This window comes from Paroedura picta, chromosome 2, assembly GCF_049243985.1.
Source record: "Paroedura picta isolate Pp20150507F chromosome 2, Ppicta_v3.0, whole genome shotgun sequence".
Lineage (NCBI taxonomy): Eukaryota > Metazoa > Chordata > Lepidosauria > Squamata > Gekkonidae > Paroedura > Paroedura picta.
In genome coordinates, this window is record NC_135370.1 from 58,503,060 (window position 1) to 58,523,682 (window position 20,623).

At 40.1% G+C, this 20,623-nt stretch overlaps 1 protein-coding gene across 15 annotated transcripts in view; it reads left to right on the plus strand.

Annotated features, from left to right (window-relative positions):
* NCKAP5 (NCK associated protein 5) overlaps window positions 1-20,623 on the plus strand; it is a 768,088-nt gene that overhangs the window by 319,796 nt on the left and 427,669 nt on the right. For all 15 annotated transcript variants that reach the window (XM_077320257.1, XM_077320242.1, XM_077320245.1 and 12 more), the window contains one exon: window positions 6,068-6,131. In XM_077320257.1, the coding sequence (XP_077176372.1) occupies window positions 6,068-6,131 (64 nt within the window). The remainder of the gene's footprint in view (window positions 1-6,067; window positions 6,132-20,623) is intronic.

Here is a 20,623-nt window from a genome sequence, read left to right on the forward strand (position 1 = left end):
AATAACAGCACCTGTCAAAACACATTCTGAATTACAGGATGAATTTCTGATAGAGAAAGGTTGGACACATAACTCAAGCTATTTATAATAACTTCTTATCTGTATCATGGATGAAGCAAATTCTAGGTTCTTAAGCAGGAAAGAACTTTAAATGTTTGGGACACCAAGGGCATTGTTAATACTAGACGTAGTGTAGATCAAGGTTGATAGCCTCAACGAGGGCCAGATTTTTGACCTATCAGATATCCAGGGAACAAATCTATAATTTTCCATAATTTCCCAACACTTTCCTTTTTAGATCTACTAGTTCTTTTACAACCTTTGCACCTACACTGCATCTCCAAGCTTACCAACTCCTTCCATTGTTTGCTCTATTCTAGTTAAAGCCCAGTCCAGTCTAAATTCCTTCATCACTAAAATCCTCCTTCATTGATCAAAGGACTTCACTGAACTATGACTTTTAGGTGGTTGTTTTGAGACAATTTAAATCTATTCAGCTCTAGTTTTCCTTGGCTACAGATTGTAAATTCTGCAGTATAAAACATACTGCATTTTACTCCAAATCCCCTATCTTTGTCTCACTTATTGGCACCTGAATTATTAATGCAGAAGAAGGGAAAATATGATTTATGCAAAATAGTAATCAGCATTTGAATGTGCCTTGCTTGCAGTGCTGATTTTATGCTGAGTCAAAAACTTAGTTTGATCACCTTGATTATTTGTTGAAAACAAACAGGATTTCTAGTTGTTTTGCATATGTGAAATAAGAAGTTGCGTTTAACGTCTGGTCTAGTAGGCACTGTTAATGAATGCTCACAATTACTGGCTTGCTTGGATTACATATGCCCCAGAATTGTTACCATAGCAGGATATATGCCAGTATAAATTAGCTACCTTTATGGAAACATGCATGCCCTGACCTGGAGGGCCGAGGCTGGCCTGATCTTGTCAGATATTGGAAGCTAAGCATAGTTGGCCCTTGTTAGTCCTTCAGTTGGAGATCACCAAGGAAGTCCAGAGTGCTACATGGAGAGAGGCAAAAGTAAACCATTTCTGAACATCTCTTGACTTGAAAACCCCATAAGGGATTGCCATAATTTTGCTGCAACTTTTCAACCCTTTCCACCCCCATGGGTATGTGCTGCTTTCACACCTGTACAGTTAGTAACGTTTATCATTAACCAACAGTCATGGACTCAGTTGAACTACATTTCCCAAGTAGTAGTGTGAGACTCTGTAAAAGTAATACAGATTATGAACTTTTTCAGTTTTGGGAGTAGGGAATGGATACAAAACAGGCGATCCAGGAACATTGACATCTTCTGCCATACCCCTCCTCCACTTCAGAAGACTTCAGATAACCAAATTATTTTTTCCTTATGGATCTCTTGGGTGAATGGATTGGAGATGAGAACATGTATGATAAACGTCTTGGGATATGGACTTGATTACCAGGCCATATTTCAGTAAGGACCTGGTGAACATCAACTTCAGGGAGTAATGGTAATGTTGGAATAAAAAGACAAGTTTGCCTCCTTCAGATTAGGATTTAAGCATCTATTTACATTATTTTATTGTATTGGGCTTTTTAGGACAAATATGACTGATGAGTGACAGGGATGGTGGCTATTTTCAAATTTGTGTATGTGTGGGGGGACACTTTTTGATTGCTTAGTGTTCCTGTTTGCAATTTGTATATAAAATGAAATTCGAACAGAGGCAGCTTCTGCAGGCTGTCCTATGGGCCTTATGTTTGACTGTGGGACTGCTTGTGTCTTGCAATTCCAGGACTCCTCTTTCAGTAGATTTTAAAAGGACTGCTGAGAAGGGGAGAATGCAAGAATCTGTGCTTCTTCCCCTAGTAGCTCACTGGATCCAAGTCAATATTTGTTTTAAAACAGTAATTTGAAAAGATGTTTGATTTGAAGTGATGTCTAAGTGGTTACTATTTCTAGACTGAGTTCATTTAGAAATTCATTGTCAGAAAATATTTTCTTTTTTCAGTATGATCGTTGCTTGGGGTAGCGGTTAAGAGCGGTGGTCAGTCATTAATTTGGGGAACTGGGTTTGACTTTCCACTCCACCACCTGCAGCCAGTTGGGAGACCTTGGGCCAGCCACAGTTCTTTTTACACTGTGGCTGCGGGCCAGGGAAGGGGCCAGGCGACCCCAAATGGGGTCCTGACCCCAAGGTTGAGAACCACTGACCTACAGGCTTAAAATTGCATGTCTGAGGTGATCCAGTCAGTAAGCTTATCTAGAGATCTTAGTTTTGTGAATTCAAGCCTAGTGTTGTGTCTCAATTTTTTTCATACACAGGAGTTTTAATTTTTTTATTTTTTAAAAGCTAATGTTTTAAACATGGGCATCCATTTTTAAAATTTACTTTTCCAAAGAAAATAAAAACTCCTTGGTGGCGGGAAAAAAACACTTCAGTGTGCAAAAAAAAAAAAAAAAAAGAGCCCAGGAGTCTAAAGACTAACAAAATTTGTGACAGGAGATGACCTTTTGTGACTCACTGCTACTTATCTGAACAAAGTCTGGTGTCTTTTTACTCCTGGGAAACTTTTGTGTGCACACACACTTCCTCACACATACCTTGAATAAAACTTTGTTGGTCTTGGACATTCTGGTTTTGCAGCTGGATTTTCCAGTGCAAAACAGGAAAATCTACTTCTAAAGTAAATTGAAAATGTATTATCCAATGTGTGCAGAAGTAAATGAAGGACCAGTGCAACAGAACTTATTTAAACACTCCTACTCATTAGTTGGATCTAACAGTCCATATGTACAGGGTTCACTGATCTTTCTTTCATTCCCCTCCTCCTAGCTGTCTTTTCTGATTTCAGGAAAGTTGATTCCTAGAACCTACATAGACAAATGTAGAGGTATATTCTCCGAGGGCAGAAAAGTGATTGAAATTGCTGACTGATCAGGTAAAAAGGATTATTGACTTCTTCCTAATCTTCAGTGCAACCCCTGCCCCCCAATCCATGTGAATATTAGTTCACTTTATCCTATTGCTCCGGGAATCAGCTTTTCCAGTGTTATAAAACTGCTGGGGAGATGGGGAATAAAGAAAAGACCTGCATCCATCAGCTCCTTCCTCCAGATATGGTACACAATTTACTCCTGCTTGTTTGCTTCTGGGCAAAGATGTAAGGATTACAAGGCATAGGAAACTTCCATATGAGCCAGTGTCAGGGGGGTAGTCATGATACATACTTTCTGGAGTCAGAGTTCCCTTTAACAAGGTGCTCCTGGACACAACTCTTGTACTTGAGCCAAACTATCTTGTCAACTTCTTTGGTCAAAATCTTAAATATGGTTTTCAGTTTAGACTTCATTATACGTATTTTAACATAATTATAATTCATAATTTCCCATTAAGTCTGCGTTTTGTTACCTGTATTGGCATGTAACTCTTCAGAGCTGGGTTCAGAAGGATGTTACTTCTGTTAGGAATGCACTGTTCGTTCTGCTCTAAATCGTACACTTTATTTTGCTTGTTCGCTCAGGGCTTTGTATTACTAATCAAATTGAAAAGTCCTTGATGGATTTTAAAGACCATTTTTGTCTGTCTTTGATAAACTCAAATAGGATTCTCAAAGACTCTGGAAATATTTAGCTAGCGTTCTATTCCTATGTAGGACTAAATAAGGACAGCCAAAGAGTCCTTACATCTTCCTCATAAACAAAAATGAAAGCATATTTTTTTTATTTACAGATAAATAAGCAAAAGGAAAGAAACTGTAGTACTTTGTATTGTCCTACCAAGTATAATGTTGATTACCTTTCTAATTTACTTCTTCGATAAACAGCTACTTTCTGCTTGGTTCTGGAAATATTTCTCAGTTGACACTGTGCTTCTATTATTTTGTTTCAAGGCTAAGGTGACCAGATTTTAACATTGGTAAAGCGGGACACCATTGATCGGGGGGGTTCTTGATTAAAAATTTGGTCTATATGGAGCAACAAAAAGTGTTATAGAATGCATAGAACGCAAAAATAGTATTGTAATATATATTTTTAAAATTTCAACGTAAGTAAAATTTGCCAGGTACCCCCAGATGTCCCTTCAAAGGTTGGACAATCTGGTCACCTTATTCAAGGCAGAACTTATACATTTGATAGACTGAATTTGTAAAACAGGGTTTAGTAGTTTTGCCATTTGGTAAACTCAAATAGGATTCTCAAAGACTCTGGAAATGCTAACATCTTAAGAAAAGTGTCATTAAAAAGGCCAAATAAATTTACGAGTTGGCAAAATATGGCAAAATATGGTGAAATATTAACAAGCAAGCTAACTTGCAAACCAAATTAAATACTTGCATTATCATGGGTCTTTTTTCTACAGGGGGCGGCTGTAGAATTTTGAAAACTTCTTATGGACAGACTTATTTCCAGGTAGTTGGCATAAGAAAGAAGCATAAGTTTTCTAGACAAATTCAGCAACTGATCTGTTTGTACATAGCCTTTACCCCTATGAAGTGCTCAGATCAACAGTAATCAAATATGATACAACTGTGTTCCAAAAGCAAGAAGTAAGGCTGAAAAAAATCAGAAGGCACAAATATCATAGTAAGATCTATAGTGCTGTGCAGAAGAGAATAAAGTGTTGTGCTTACTGTTTCCATAATTTATTGGAAATCCCCTTTAGCATTCAGTGGAAATTGTAATCACATTGTGGATAGGGAAGAAAGTGGGAGCAAATTTATACATCCAGTTTCTACCTACTGTGGGAAAGTAGAGTCTAGTTTGCTGTCTGCAAACACAATGGCTATCAATCTTGGGGCATCCTGTGGATTCTCATAAATCTCTATACAGCAGGCTTTTCTATACCCCTTTCTGCAGGCTTTTACATACCACCCTTCCTGACAGACTGATTCACAAAAGAGCAGTGTTGGCACAGTCTTCTTGCTTGTACTTGATCTAGCCTTTCTCAGTGGGGCTTGTTGGCAAAGAATATAATATCTAGGGAATTTGTATTGTCAGCATTGCTGAATCTTTCTGAGAAATTCTAGCTCATGATTGGGTCTGTTGGCTATATTTCCATTTTAAAAACAAAGCCAAGTGTGTTGATGCCTTTATTCTTAGGGATTTTGGATGACACATATTATTTTTCTCCATTACAGCCTATGGGGAACATACCTGGGGCTCGTGGGGGATGCTTTTTTTGGTTAGAGGTGCTAAAATTGTGGTAGAGCAGTTGGTGCCTGTCCACAGAAGAACTCCCAAGTTTGAAGAAGATTGACTTAGGGGTTTCAATTCTGTAGGCCTCTAAAAAAGTTATCCCATACATTCTCCATTGTTTCGAAACGGGGGATAAATAGACTTTTTTCTTCCAGGACAAAAATGAAGAGATATGCATGCAATAACCAGTGGTCAGTGTCTTTCATGCCAAGAACCAATACAAGCCCAACAGAGCCAAAGCAGAACCCAGGAAACCCAGCAGAACCACAAGTCAATGTGGCAAGCCAAACAGAACTAGTGTAAAACCAGAGAATCTCAGCAGAAGAAAATCAAGTGGGTGGGGGGACTTTTGCAAGCACAACGGAACCAATGTCTTAACAGATGAGCCTAGAAAGGGGGGGGGTACCCTTTCTTTGACTTCTTTTAAAATTTGCATTATCAATATTGAAATATTGGGGCTGACTTTTATTGGTAAAAGTTCCTGTTTGCTGGTAAACTCACTTGTCCTAATATAGTGAAACGAAACAAGTTATTGCAAAATACTATGAAACTCAGGATTATAGACAATGAACTAAACAGTATATGCAATAATGGGACAGTTTTAAGCTATTCATACATAGCCGTAGTCATAGACCAATTTCCTTTGTATTTTACAGAAATAAATGCTGCTTAGATTAAACGGATTCCCTGTCAAGAAGTTCAATAATAGCATATGAGTTCTTTTAAGTGTATATTAGAATATACTGTTGAAAAATTGAAGCCTGTCAAGGAGGTTACTTGCAGTGATGTGCGAGAATGCCACAGTGACACATAAGCATTGCATTTTCCCTGCCAGTGAAATATGAACTGCTATTCATGCTCTTTTCTTTCCACAGGGAGAAGCTGTCTGTGGCTCGGCTACAGCAGGAAGTTGCGCAAACTAAGAGTGACGGAACAATGGTAAGTTTTGGCAATGATCTCTTTTGTATTTTAAATTGTCCTGTCTCCATTCAGGCTTCAAATCTAAATGTTTTGTTAAAAATTATAAACAAAATAATAAATTGGACTATTTCACCAGTGATGCTATTCTAATATTAGATAAGAAGAATCACTTATCCTTTTCTGAGGGGTGTGAGAGAGCCATGGGAAAATGTTACCAGTCCTAATACTGGCCTCTAAACTGAAGCTGATCATCTGAGAAATCATGCTAAGTAGTAGAGATGGATGTGATTCATCAGAACTTGTGCTGAATTCTATTCTCCATTTAAAACCACCCTACTGAACTTCTTCTCCTTGGGGGGTTATCTATCTGTGTCAGCGTGCCTCCCTAGACCCAGCCTGCCTTCGGAGACTTGTTCCAGATTATTGGGGTGACTTCCCTAGTTCCCCATTGGGAAACCCCCTGACCGGCTTCTCCTTGTGTGGTGATCTGTGTGCATAAGCCTGCACTAGCCTGCCTTGGGGTAATTGCTCCTGAATTACTGGGGGTGACTTCCCTTTACTCCCAGCTCTCTATTTGAACACCCCCCCCCAACTCGCTTCTCCACTGAGGGTTATCTATGTATGTTAGCCTGATTGCTGGCACCCAACCTGCCTTGGGGGATCATTTCGGGTCTGAAGGAGTTATTCAGAGTGATTTTCATGTCAAGCTCTCCATGCCTAGTTTTGAACTTTCCCCCATAGTGTCCTCCTTCTCCTCCGAGGGGTCTTCAAACTGTGCCTGTGGGTTTTCATACGCAAACTTGAGTTTTTCAAGTTTGTGGCCATCCTACTAATTATGGATATAACTAAGCATTTTATTGAAATTGGATGGATACACCTGCTTAGTAATTAATCACCCATTTCTGTGTACACAATCTGCACAATGAAAACCATGAAAATATTGAAAAGATTAATCATGGTAATAGTTAACTATTTTCCATAGCCAGCCATTTTACTTTGAAATTTGTGTTTTCACCACTACAATGCAAAATAAACATTTGTTGTATTCATGTAACAGTGATTTTAATTCTAAGTAATCCTATTGCACTTGGCCAGCTTTATCTTGTACTTGTACTGCTTTGTGTCTTATGATATTTTCCTGTGTGGTGATAAGGCTTTGTATATGCCGTTCTGCCAGCTGAAATATTTAGCAGAACTCAGAAATTAAGAAAGCTCTACCTTTTCTTTTGATACCTGGATACAAATACACAGTGTAGAAAACCAATAGGTGGGTCTAAGAGAGACGTGAGGAACCATAGACTCATTCTCTGTGGATTTCTGGATAAATGAAGGTAGCAAATAATAGTAACCAAAGAGGGCTTAGTATACTTATTAATTCAGATATTTATGGCTCCCGGCAGTGTACAAATCTAAATTTAAAACGTAAAAAGTGCAAAAAAACTCCCCACAAACCACAACATGCCAGTGGTCAGTGTGTGTGCATAAAGTGCTGAAGCACAAAATTGGCATCATGTATCCATCTCAGAGTTCCTGCTAGGTGCAGCTGTAAGGATGTACCACTTTCTTGGACAGATGCTGCTGTTAATGGTGCTTAAATGTGCACTGACCAAAGCAGATATAACCAGTGCTGTAGAGTTCTAGTATTGGTTGTGTAAGCAGCAGATGCATGAGCAGCAGGATGCTAATTGGAACTAGCATCTTTCACCACTTGTGTGGCCAGCTCAGCACATCAGTGCTAGACCCTGGATGCATTGCTTGTTACTTTATCCTGTTGTTTCTTGATGTTCGGTGGTAGGTCATAGGTTACTGATGGTGTTGTTGTTAGGTGTGAAGTCGTGTCCGACCCATCGCGACCCCATGGCCTCTACCATTCCTCGAAGTCCATTTAAGTTTGCACCAACTGCTTCAGTGACCCCATCCAGCCACCTCATTCTCTGTCGTCCCCTTCTTCTTTTGCCCTCGATCGCTCCCAGCATTAGGCTCTTCTCCAGGGAGTCCTTCCATCTCATGAGGTGGCCAAAGTATTTCAGTTTCATCTTCAGGATACAGCCTTCAATCTGTCTCTTGAGAAACTTATATGCAGGTCAAGAAGCAACAGTGAGAACCGGGCATGGAATCACTGATTGGTTCAAAATTGAGAAAGGAGTTTGGCATGGCTGTATACTGTCGCCTTGCCTATTTACTGATGGTGCAACCAGTTAATATGGAAATGCTGTAAGTTGAGTTTTTCAAAAGTAATTGGTTTAATTATAATATTTATGCCGTGAAAAAAGTTTACTCCTGCTAGTTCTTACCACCATGTGTAGTATATTTCCAGTAGTCATTCTGAAGTAGGAATTTAAGGTATACTTTACATGGGAAGTGGAAACTTTCCCAGGAGCGTCATTTCCTGGTTAGCATACTTCATTTAGCCAAATGTAATAAGTAGCAGGGAAATGTTTTAAGTCGAGAGCAGTGCCAGCAACATTTCATATTTGCCACCTGCAATGCTGCATCACATGTGGGCCTTGGAGCAAGAACATATGGTAGGAGAACTTTTTGACCTCTATTTCTCCCGCTTTCCAGTTGCCTGTCATTTGCCTTCCCTCTGCAAAAACAAGGGCTAGTTTACACGTCTGCCTTCTCAGCATGAGTCGTGTTAAGAATACACTGTTTTGGATTTGTTTCTTTTCACAAAGGGTTCCTTGCTTATCTCTGCTCCCACTGCACCCAGCTGTCATATTTTGTCTACAGTGGGGGAAAAAAAACTAGAAAGAAAGATTGGATAGTGGTGGGATCTCTTGTCCACTCCAGATAGAACCAGAATAACTGCAGCAGGGAGTAGTCAGGCAAAGTCACAACAAAGAGAAGTTAAAGGCTAAAAAATAAATGTTTATGCTCTAACTAAAAATACTTGAAATATCCGGTAGTTCATATCTATAGAAGACAAACAACAAACCTATGTTCAGAAACGTCTAATCATTAAGCACAATAACATAATACATAACGTTCTGTTGCTAAAAATTTCCCCCCGCAAAACACAATCTGAATATATGGTAACAAAACTATTCAATCGTAATGACTGTCAGTGTATAATTTCTTGTTCTTGGTATTTGTGAGGGAGAAATCCCTCTTTAAGAATACAGTTTTAAACTAATGAGCTTAAGAAATGAGATGAATTGACCAGATGGACCACTCTAGACTGGTAAAATGCTGGTAAAGCAGCACTATTGAAAAGATGGAAAATAGAAGGTTGATTAGCTTTTTTTTTAAGGCAATAGAACCATGTAATAATGCACACAATAAACGCCTAAAATTCCAACCTTATTCCATTAAAATCCCAAACCTGTTTCATTATAAAAATCTTTTCTTTTTTTCCTGGCCCCTTGTATCTCTGTTCTGGATTAGCTGTCGTTTCTGAGCAATATCAAAAAGTAGAACCACAGACACAATTGACATGAGCCAAACATTGGTATGGGAATCAGCCCTTGGAAATCTTTTGAATCATATAGTCTCTTTTCTGGGGGAAGAGGTTTTACTCTGCAACTCTGAAATCTGTCACTTCTGCTTTCATGAAAAATCATGGGTTGTTTTAACATCAAAATTTGGTTTTGTTTTTACTTCCTAACAAGGATTACATAGTAGTTGGGAATATTGGTTTGGGGGAGGGGGGAAGATTACAGACAGTAATTTTAGTTTTGGGCATAATGACAAAACTAGAGTGACCTGCAAAAGCAGAAGTGATTGATTTTTAAGCTGGCAAGGAAGGAGTAAGATCACACAAGCCTGAGAATTACCAATAATGAATGCCAAAGCATGGTTTGTGTGAATTGTGTCATATAGGGTGCATTACAGTAATCTAGACATAATCAGTGCTCAGAACAGATGGACCAAGTGAAGGTTTTCTCAGGAGCTGCCTCATCAGAGTCGTTTTTATTATTAAACTATCTTGGTTTAGCAGAACCACCAATATACAGTTTATCAGAAACTTAAATGTTTGCCTACAAAATATATTAAAATACAAGTCACAAGTCCCTTTCAGGAGAGACTTTGAAAGCTATTTTCTACATTAGAGTATGTGCAAGAAATCTAAAAAGTGTAATTTAAACTTTTTCAGAGAGATGGGAGGGAGAGAGACAGACAGACAGAAAGATAAAGTTGTAAGTTTTCAAAGAAGGCCAACAGAAGCAGCTCTAATGTTTTAGTGTTACTACTGTGAGACTGAGACTATATTGGGACTAGTGCTGCTTGCCTTGAACATCTGTCATAACTTCCATCTCTTGGAAACTTGAATTTGGCTGGACACTCAGAATTAGAGTTTACACATTACTTTGTTCACATAGCTACAATTCCAAGGTTCATCTTTAGTCTTCTGTGCAGTCCCCCATTGGTACTGCTTCCAAACAGGCCTACTGTGGAAAGGTATATTCCTGAGCTTTAAAAAGTTCTCTATAGAGCATTCCTTCTCACCCTTGATACATCCTTTTTCTGCCCAAAGAATGGTCACATGGTCCAAGGGAGGGAGTGCCCACTTCTTCATTTGCACCTGACCTGCTGTTGAAAAAGATTCATTTGAAAAGCAATCTAGAAGAAAGAGAAAGAGGATTAGCCTGTTTGTTCTGGGTAATCATTTATTTGTTTTATAGCCTGCTCATCTCTAAAATTTAGGCTCTGGGAAGTCTCTCTAAAATTTAGACGGTCTAGCTTCCTTTATACAGGCATTACTTCTAGCCTCATGAGGTGGTACAAAAGGCCTTATATTCAAGAAATGCCTAAATATGGTACTAAAATGCCATACTCTTATGAGTACAGCCTTTGCTTTCTCTGTCTTGGAGAAGAACATAATGTGGTGTCCTGTCACATTTGCCAGCAGTTAACCCCCCCCCCTCCCAAGCATGGAAGTGACTGGGCTTTTTGTTTAAAAGGAGCCCTTTGGGGAAAAGGCTCTGACCTCCACTGATAAACCTTGGTCCCAAGGTGACCCCACCAAACGCCTCCTGATCCGCAGCCATCTCTGGTTCTGTCTAATCAAAGACGCATGTCACAACCTCCAGCCAAGAAAAGCCTATGCAAGTCAAAACAAGTCTTTATCCTGAACCCAAGGACCACCCAAGTTGGACCCAGTAACCACCCAGCCTGCTGAAACACTCAGTCCCTTTGGAGCACTCTGCCTCATCAATCCAATCTATGTCGAATACTGCGCTTCCTCTGGGTTCTCAGCTGCTACCTAAATACTGGTTAAGATGGATCCATTGGAGCCAACAATCTGGCATCAACCCTTATCCTCCATTCCCATGGCAGCCATACCTGTACTGTTTGTCTCCTGCCTATCCTCAAAATGTATGGCTCCCAGTTTCAACCAGGACGAATATCATTCTTAGCAGAGGAGTCCTCCCTCCACATTGCTGCCGGTTCCATTGAGACTATGTATGACTGTTCCCACCCTTGATTTTTTTTATAAGGATGGAAGGCTGATTAGGATCATATTTCAGAGATTCCATGAGATTTATCACTAGACAAACAGGTTGGTAACCCTATCTCCATTTTACCTAATGAAGATCTCAGACTGTAAGCTGAACTGATGTCCAGAGTGGGCCAAACCTTGGAAAATGACATCACCACAATGGAACAGAAGCCCAAGGACAAGATCAGTTATGGTATTTTGAGACTCCCAGTTTATTGCCTCCCCTATATTGGAGGGCTTCAAAGACATTTACATGCAAAGACATTTATATCCTCTGCACACACCACTTCTAGGCACAGAGAACATGTGTATAAGAGCAAGTAGGAAGATGCCACATTCCTGTCCACCCACCCACTGCCTTCACCTTGGTGACTGATGATCTTCAGAACAGAACTTGTCCAGCCTTTCATTCCACGCCCACGGACAAGAAAGGGAGAAAACTGGATGCGGTGGGGCCTTTAGAATTTCCCACTTCCAAACTATCATGGGAGCTTATCAGCTATTTTTGTGGCAGAAAGTATCTCACTTTTTTGAATTTCTTCCTGACTAGAAAAAAAAGTTAGAGTTGGTTCTTATATGCCACTTTTCTCTACCAGAAGGAGTCTCAAACCAGCTTACAACCGCCTTCTCTTTCCTCTCCCCACAACAGACACCCTGTGAGGAAAGTGAGGCTGAGGGAGCCCTGATATTACTGCTCAGTCAGATCAGCTTTATCAGTACTGTGGCGAGCCCAAGGTCACCCAGCTGGCTGCATGTGGAGGAGGAGCAGGGAATCAAACCCAGCTCTCGAGGTTAGAAGTTGGCGCTACTAACCACTACACCAAGCTTCCTTACTGAAGCCATCAGACTGTCTAAACAGCAAATAATGCCTTCTGCTCTTCCATTAATTTTGCTATAAGGGCCATTGCTTATGCAGTGGTCATTAGATGACATGCCTGGTTTCACTCAACTACCCTGCCCGTTGAAACCAGAAATAAGGTGGAGGACCTACCTTTCAAGTTTTCCATACTCTTTTCAGAGTGTACGGATCAGACTCTCAGATTTAAAAAATCACAGTGTGATTGTTAAGACATCCTTGATCCCCTAACCATAATCAGTGGTCACTGGCTTCCCTTACAGATAGCAGCATCCATTTTACCCACGCAGATTCCCTTATCTTCTCCAAAGATCATCTTCCTTCTGCCTACCCTTTTCCAGAAGGGTCTGTCATGGGTCAGCCAGGACTCAGTGAGGACTTCTCAGAGGAGGATGGAGCCAGCATAGCCAGACCAGAAGCAGCAGAAGCCAAAAAACAAGAGGAGGAAGCACAAGCATATGAAGATTTACAGCCAGGAGCTCCCCCCCCCCTTCTGATCCAGTGGATAGCCTGTTTTCAGCCCTCCATGATCACCTAAACCATTAGGTTTAGAAAAGAGCTACAGGTTAAAAGGACAAATGTTTACTTTATGGCTAGACCTTAGTTACCTGCTGAAAAATGAAAATGCAGAATGAGGTTGGAACAGCCTATAAATCATAAAAGAAGAATAGCTGGTTGTTATACTCTGCTTTTCTGAGACTCAAAGGACTCCTTCCACTCCCCACAACACTGTGAGATTGGCAAGGCTGAGGGAGCTCTGACAGAACTGGTCTGTGGAACAGCTCTAACAGGACTGTGCCTAGCCCAAGGTCACCCAGCTGGCTGCATGTGGAGCAGTGGGGAATCAAACTCGGCTTTCCAAATTAGAAGCTGCCACTCTTAAGCACTACACCAAGCTGAGCCTTCACTATAATAACTCTTGTGCTCTTTGTGTTGCATGGCCTGTAGCATAATTCATGGTGTTCAAGCTATTTATTTATGATGGTTAAAATGGAATCAATTGTGTAATATTTTTTTCATGTTGCCATAGATTTCATTCAGGGTGGACCAGAGCCCCTTATTTGCTATGTTCCCCACTGTGGATTTAAGTGATACAAAGTGATTATCATGCCTTCTTCTCAGCATCCATCTATTTCACACCTGCACCCTTTTGTAAGAACACACCACATTATTGGAATATGTGGTCCCAGATGAATAGATCCCCTCCCTTTTTGTAATCCTCTGGTGTTAAATTGATTTATGAATGTATCAGATTCTTTGTTAGCATGTAAACCACTAATTAATTTAATGTCCTTCTGGGAAAAATTAAAGCCCTGGTTAAGATTTTTCAACTGGCTCAGATGGTGCTAATAATTAGGAAAACAAGTTATGTTAATGAATTTCAACGTGATCATCCCTATCACTGCTGTACTATAATTTTTGAGAAAAAGCCTTAAATCTCAAGATACAAGGATAGTAAGGAAAGGATTGAGAAAATAAAAGGGGGTGGGGTAGAAAATAAATTGTAAGGTGCCATTTGGGATGTTATTTCCTGGAAGTTTTTAAAAGGCTTAATAAACTGACCAGAGCAATCTGCTGAAAGTGGAACAAATAATTTAGCTATCAAAATGAAATAGAAGGTAAAAAAATTAATGATTCTCTCTTTCAATGTTAATTCTTATAATTCTATTTCTGTGAGATGCTATAATTATGTCCCTTCCTGACCTATGGAAAACATCCATGCTCCTGTACTAACTCTAATAAAGGTATACTCAGTTTTATATCGACTCTGAGAGGAGTGTGTGCTTATTTTGGAGCCCCTTATTGACTTCACTGATTTTATTTAAAAGATGGTTGAATTTAAAGAAGAATATGCTTAGACATATTTAATTACCATTATACATTACAAAGAACCCCAAGCAACATTTTAATTGGAAACTTGGATTCAAAGTTGACAGGGATCTGGAAGAACCAAGAAATGTGCATGAATGAACCTGCTTTAATGAGTTACCATATTTGATGTCAGATGAGATGGCTAGAGAACTCAAAAGAAAACAACCAAACAAAAAGACTAACATCAGTAAACCAAGCCAAAGCCCAAAGTGAAAATATCAAAATAAGATTCAGTTTGCTATTTAATAATTTACTCACTATATAAAAAGGTATCCCCTGTGCAAGCACCGGGTCATGTCTGACCCTTGGGGTGACGCTCTCTAGCGTTTTCGTGGCAGACTCAATACGGGGTGGTTTGCCAGTGCCTTCCCCAGTCATTACCGTTTACCCCCCAGCAAGCTGGGTATTCATTTTACCAACCTCGGAAGGATGGAAGGCTGAGTCAACCTTGAGCCGGCTGCTGGGATTGAACTCCCAGCCTCATGGGCAGAGCTTTCAGACTGCATGTCTGCTGCCTTACCACTCTGCGCCACAAGAGGCTCTTTCACTACATAAAATGTATAACTAATAAGCATGTCAATTTAAATATCAAACAAGGGTCCCTTCTCAGTAATTCAATGCATAAGAAGCCTGTTCTGTTTTGACAGAAACATTCAGGAGTACTGTGCGTTGATGTCCAATCTAAAACATACCATATGTATATGTAGAAAGATGCAGCAAGGCTTCTGAGGGAGCAACCGTAAGCCAGGCTATTCAGGTGTATTCAATAAGGCTTAGTTGCAGGCAAGTATATTTAGGATTACGCTGGAGGTTACTCTTACCAATGGGATTATGCAAACTAGTGGATAATCATCCCCTCTTCTTTTGGGGCTCTTTCCCAACAATGTCTGGGTAGAGAAATACATTTTCCTTAACTAATTCAAGAGTCCTGGATGGATGTTGCACACATTTGATCTGCTTCAATAACATTTATATCAGATCCAAATTCTCAAGCAGTGCACAAGATTCAGGGAAGACTTTAAAAAACTGTAAACAGGGTTGCAGCACCTAGGCCCATTATGCACGGCCGCTGAAACGGCGATTTCGGGTCACATGGAAAACGCGGAGGGGGAAGACGTGACGCACACCGGTTATGCACGGGGCGGGGCGCGACGGCGGCAAAACCCAGAGTAACCGATTATGCACGCGACAATCCCGGCGCCGCTTCTGGTTGCGCCCCGCTCACCCGGAAGCTGCGCTTTCTTCCGCGTTTCACGAACGCGGCTTTTTCGGCGGCATGCACCGAAGCTGTGGCTGGTTGCAGCCAGCACTGTGCGTTACCGGTGATTTTAGTCGCCGCCATTCCACCCCGAATGTGCGCTAAAACCCCCGTTCATAATGGGTCCTATTGTGAAAACTGGTTCCAAATCTTCATGCTGAACAACAATGTACAAAGAATTGGGATTTTTCTTTTTTGCACTGAATTCTTTCTTTCATGCAGCCATGCTGACTCATGTAACAATAACATTGAGGCTAAATTGTTCTTGAATTTGTTCATTTTTCCTTTCCCCTTTCACAGAGTTTTAAAGTAAGGTGAGCAGATTGTCCCACTTTTGGAGGGACGTCTGGGGGTTCCTGGCAAATTGTATTTATGTTGAAATTAAAAATATATATATTACAGTACTATTTTTGTGTTCTATGAAACTTTTTGTTGCTCCATATAGACCAAAGTTTTAATCAAGAACCCCCCCCCCCCAGTCAATGGTGTCCTGCTTTACCAATGTTAAAATCTGGTCACTTTAATTTAAAGTGGATTAGCAAAAGGTAAAAAACAAAAACAAAACAAAACTCAGTACAATCAGAACAATAACATTAAATTATTAACTTTCCATAGACATTAAAACTACAACAATATTCCCCCTACAAAAATTCCCTCTAAACAAGGGGTGGCCAAACTGTGGCTCTCCAGGTGACCATGGACAACTGGCTATGCTGGAGGTGTTCATGGTAATTGTAGTCCATGGAAATCTGGGCCCACAGACTCTCAGGCATGATAGTAGCTTTGAGGACTTCTGCTATTGTCACATAGAGTATCACCAAGCAGGATTGCCAGCCTTCAGGTAGGACCTGGAAATCACCAGGAATTACAACTGATCTCTAAATTATAGCAGTCAGTTCCTCTTGAGAAAATGGCTGTTTTGGAGGCATCTCGCTACCACTAGGTAGGGCCCACAACAGATAATGCTTGAGTATGTTGATTTTATCCAAACTTCCATATGCTGAGGCTAATTTCCCTCCAAAAATAAAATTCTGTTCTCTCACTGCCTGAGCCCTCAAATTAACATGGTTTCTTTACTGAGAGTAATATGTTTGGTTATCCAACCCTGTCACTGAAAGATAATTCGGCTTTGAACTCAACCGTGGAATATCAAGGGAAGGTATCGGGAAAACTCTTTACTAAAGCCCCTTCAGAATGGCATTTCAGATGTTGAAGTCAAATAAAAGAAAATATTTTATTTAACAAACAGGAAAAGGTCAGGTGGAATAAAGAGCCGAAAACTTTTGAGGTAAAAATCAGTAGTTGGGCACACTTTAGTTCATACATGTTCCATGTAGTGTTCTGAAATGTTTTCTGTAAACTGCCCAGAGCCGTAGGGAAGGGCGGTATAAAAATATAAATAAATAAATAAATAAAATACAGGCTATACAGGCATACAGAAGCTTATTCTCTTATTTTCTTAGTTCTTAATAGAGGTTTTTGCATCTATGTTTTTGCAAACACTACAGTAATCTTGTTTGAGTTTTCTTAAATTCCACTAGTTTTCTGAAGGCTGGTACCATCTGCCAATACACAATCTCCCTTCCTTTGAAACACTAGTTTTCCTCTAATTATTGAGGTGTCTAATCCCTTCACATCAAACCAGGGAAGCCCTCAGAACGAATTTTCCTTTTGAGCTGGGTAGGAATTATTATTCTATCTTATAAGATATTTCTCCTTTCCTTTGGTCTGACTGGGAGTCAATCCAATACCCAAATCACTCTGATAAATCTTATTCCCAGTTCTCCTCTCTGTGTAGAATTGCTTTCAGTTTAGGCTGAACCCAGACTTTAGTCAAAACCATTTTTTCTGATTAAAATCTTTTCTCAAGGTCTCTGTCCAAATTTCCTCAGCACAATACTTTCTTAAGACTTCTATCTCAGCTGTTGCTGACCAGTCACAGTGCTTAGAACAACCTGTCATTCAAACTCTGTAGCTTTGTGAAGGTTTCACCTCTTGATTCTCTGATACTTCAGCACATTGAGGATTTGTTTTAAAGTGCTGTCTGTGACACTGTCCTAGAAGACAGTTAGAAAAGTCCATTGGTGCAAAATGTAGCAGCCAGCTGTTTGTGACTAGGCACTTTGCATGTACTACAGCTTTTTTGAGATCTGGCTGATCGTATTGGTTCTAGGGGGCCATTGGGAAGAAAGAAGCTTCTGAGGTGTGCATAGGGTTGCCAACCTCCAGGTTTACGACTGGTCTTCAGACAACAGAGATCAGTTCACCTGAAATAAAAATGGCCATTTTGGAAGGTGATCTCTGGTCTGTCTGTCCCACTGAAGTCTGTCCCCTCCCCCAAACCTTGCCTTTCTCAGATTCAAACCTCATGATCTCCAGGTACTTCCTTACCCAAAGGTATGCATCAAAAGTTCTTTTGCAGAAGGGGGCTTGAGTTAAGTTGCATTTGCAGAAGGTCCTATGTGATTAGATCTTTCTATTCCAGCAGGGTACAGCATGGACAAAGAACTCATTATTGTCATGGAGGCTCACTGTACTTTTGTTGTTTGTTAATTCCCTCCCCCCAATATATATCTTTTTATTTCACATTGCCATTGTGGCAGTTTCCCTCCATCTAGTCTGCATGACTTTGAGCTCTTCAGACATTAATACTGCTCCATTAATCAGCTGGCAGGGAGTGCCTCTGAACTCTGCACAGTTGGCTCCATGAGAGACCCAGCACATTCTGTCTGCAGCATGCTGGGTCTCTTCTGCAGGAATGGGAGCTTCATGCTCACTTATGAAATAACAGCCTTACACATGGAAGCGCTATGTACCTCCTCCAGATTCAAAGTGCCTTTATAATATAGAAGTGATAAATCTGTGCAATTGCCTAGGGCATCTGGAAAGTGTGTTGATGCAGAAGCATTGGGGTCATTCAGATGTTGTTTAGCAGTAAATGAAGTATTAAAAGATGAAACAGAAAAGGCTGCATTCTCCTTTTTTGAGAAAGAGAATTCACTATCTAATGAATTTGAATTATCTTTTATATACTGTGCCTACAAAACACCACCTCAGACACAAATGTTTTGTATTACTGCTAACTTTAAAAAAAACAACCAAACAACCCATGTCTATGTGTCTTTCTGTGTGCTTAGGTGTGTAAGCATATGCAACTCAGTTTTGTTTAGGTTACCATAAAGATTACTTTAAAAATACAAACCGATTAAAAACAAGCAAGTTCAGGATAAACCAACAGATATGAGCTGTGTAGCTATCATGGAGCAAAGCAGAAATCATTGTGTTTTATGCATAGCTGCCATTACTTAGAAAGCACAACTTCCACTGTGTATGAGATGAATTGCTGGCATGTATATTGAATTGCCCTGGCAAGCAAAGAAGAAGTGTTATATGGGTTTGGTAAAACAGCAGTATTGTAATCCTATTTTTAAAAGTGCTGTGAATTTTTGAAGATGCTCTTTGAATCTAATTTGAAGAGACACAAGAAATAAATACAGTTAATTGGGCATCTGGAAAGTAGAATGTAAAAAATTCCCTAGCCTCTGGCATGCTGCTCTACATAAAGATTGGGACCGGAGCAGAGCCATGATCCTTTTCTGTTGAAATAAGTTATTCAAAGCCGCTTTAGGTTGTACCTCATTGCCATTTTCCTCCTTTATTGCTTTTGCCCTTTTCTGTTTAATACTGTGTTTCTGCCTCCTGCTGGACATTTCAGTCCTTTTTGAGGCTGGCTACATTTTATAGTGTTAACATGGTCTGTGAGCAGTCTCTTTTCATGTCTTTCTTTTCAATGCAAAACCTTCTTTCTTTTACACTACTTACTGCAAACAGATGAAACAAGACTGTCTCAAAAGGCCTACCGTAGACAGCCCATTTTTAATATATCTATGATGTCTGGAGGTGGGGGGAGAAATGAGTAAGTCTAGTTCATCTATTAAAGGAACTGGCATTCATCTGTATTGTGCATTTTCAACTGGTATACTACCTACTGAAAACAGGACTTGACTTTGCAAAAAGACAAACAAAGATCTGAGATCTAGTTTGCAGTTGTATAACTAACTCTAGATTTCTTTTTAAAAAATTGCAGTTATATTTCTGGAGCAGGGAGGAGGAAGAGGTTGTATTAGACAAGCCTGTACATAGTAGGGGACTCTCCAGGCAAGGACCTTTAGCTGTAAGTACTGAAGCACAGCTATTCTTCTGCTGGCTGTATGTGGCCCATGTAGCTATAATAGCGCTGTGTTCCCCATATGAGTCATGCAATGCCTGCTCTACTGTCAAGAGGCTATGAAGTATTTACTCAGAAGCAAATCCAATTGGTTTCCAATCAGCAAATGTCTTCCGGTTTGGTGTGATGTAACACAGGTTCTGCTTGTCCTGGCCACCTGGCTACTGGAACCTTCATTTGGCATGTCATGTTTGCTCCCCGTCACCTTTTAATTAATTGTTTTTCCCCAGGCATATTAATACAGCTAATTGCTATTTTTAATTAAAATTAGCGTATAATTCATCTTTAATGAAACAAAATGTAAGGCATGCGTTTGAGGAAACTTGCTCAGTTTTATTTTAGTGGGATTTATTTCATGGAAGTATAGCTTTGGCTAGAGCACTATTTTTCCCTCAAGTTCCATTTTTAAAAATTTATACCCACCTTTTTCCCCAATAGGAACCTGAAGCAGTTTACATTTTCTTCTCTTCTCCATTTTACCATCACAGCAACCTATGAGGTAGGTTAGGTTGAGAATGTGTCCAGGGTCACCTAGCAAGCTCCACTGCTAAAAAAAGCTGACCGCCATTGGACAGTGTGTAAAATATCCATAAAGCAGGCTAGAAACCAGCCAAAATTAAAGCCCTCAGTTAAAATGCTGGGTAAAAAAGCAAACAGTAACCATAGATACCAGACAAGGTTCAAGAGGAAGTGAATATGCCATCACTGAAAATTCTCTGTCTCTGATTGCCCCCCCAGCCTGACCTCTGTGGATGAGAGTACGGAGAGCATGGTCTAAGAAAGGATGGTGCTTCCCATTTGACCTTGTTCTACTTGAAACTGCAAATACTTTGTCTAGGTGGATGCCGCATGT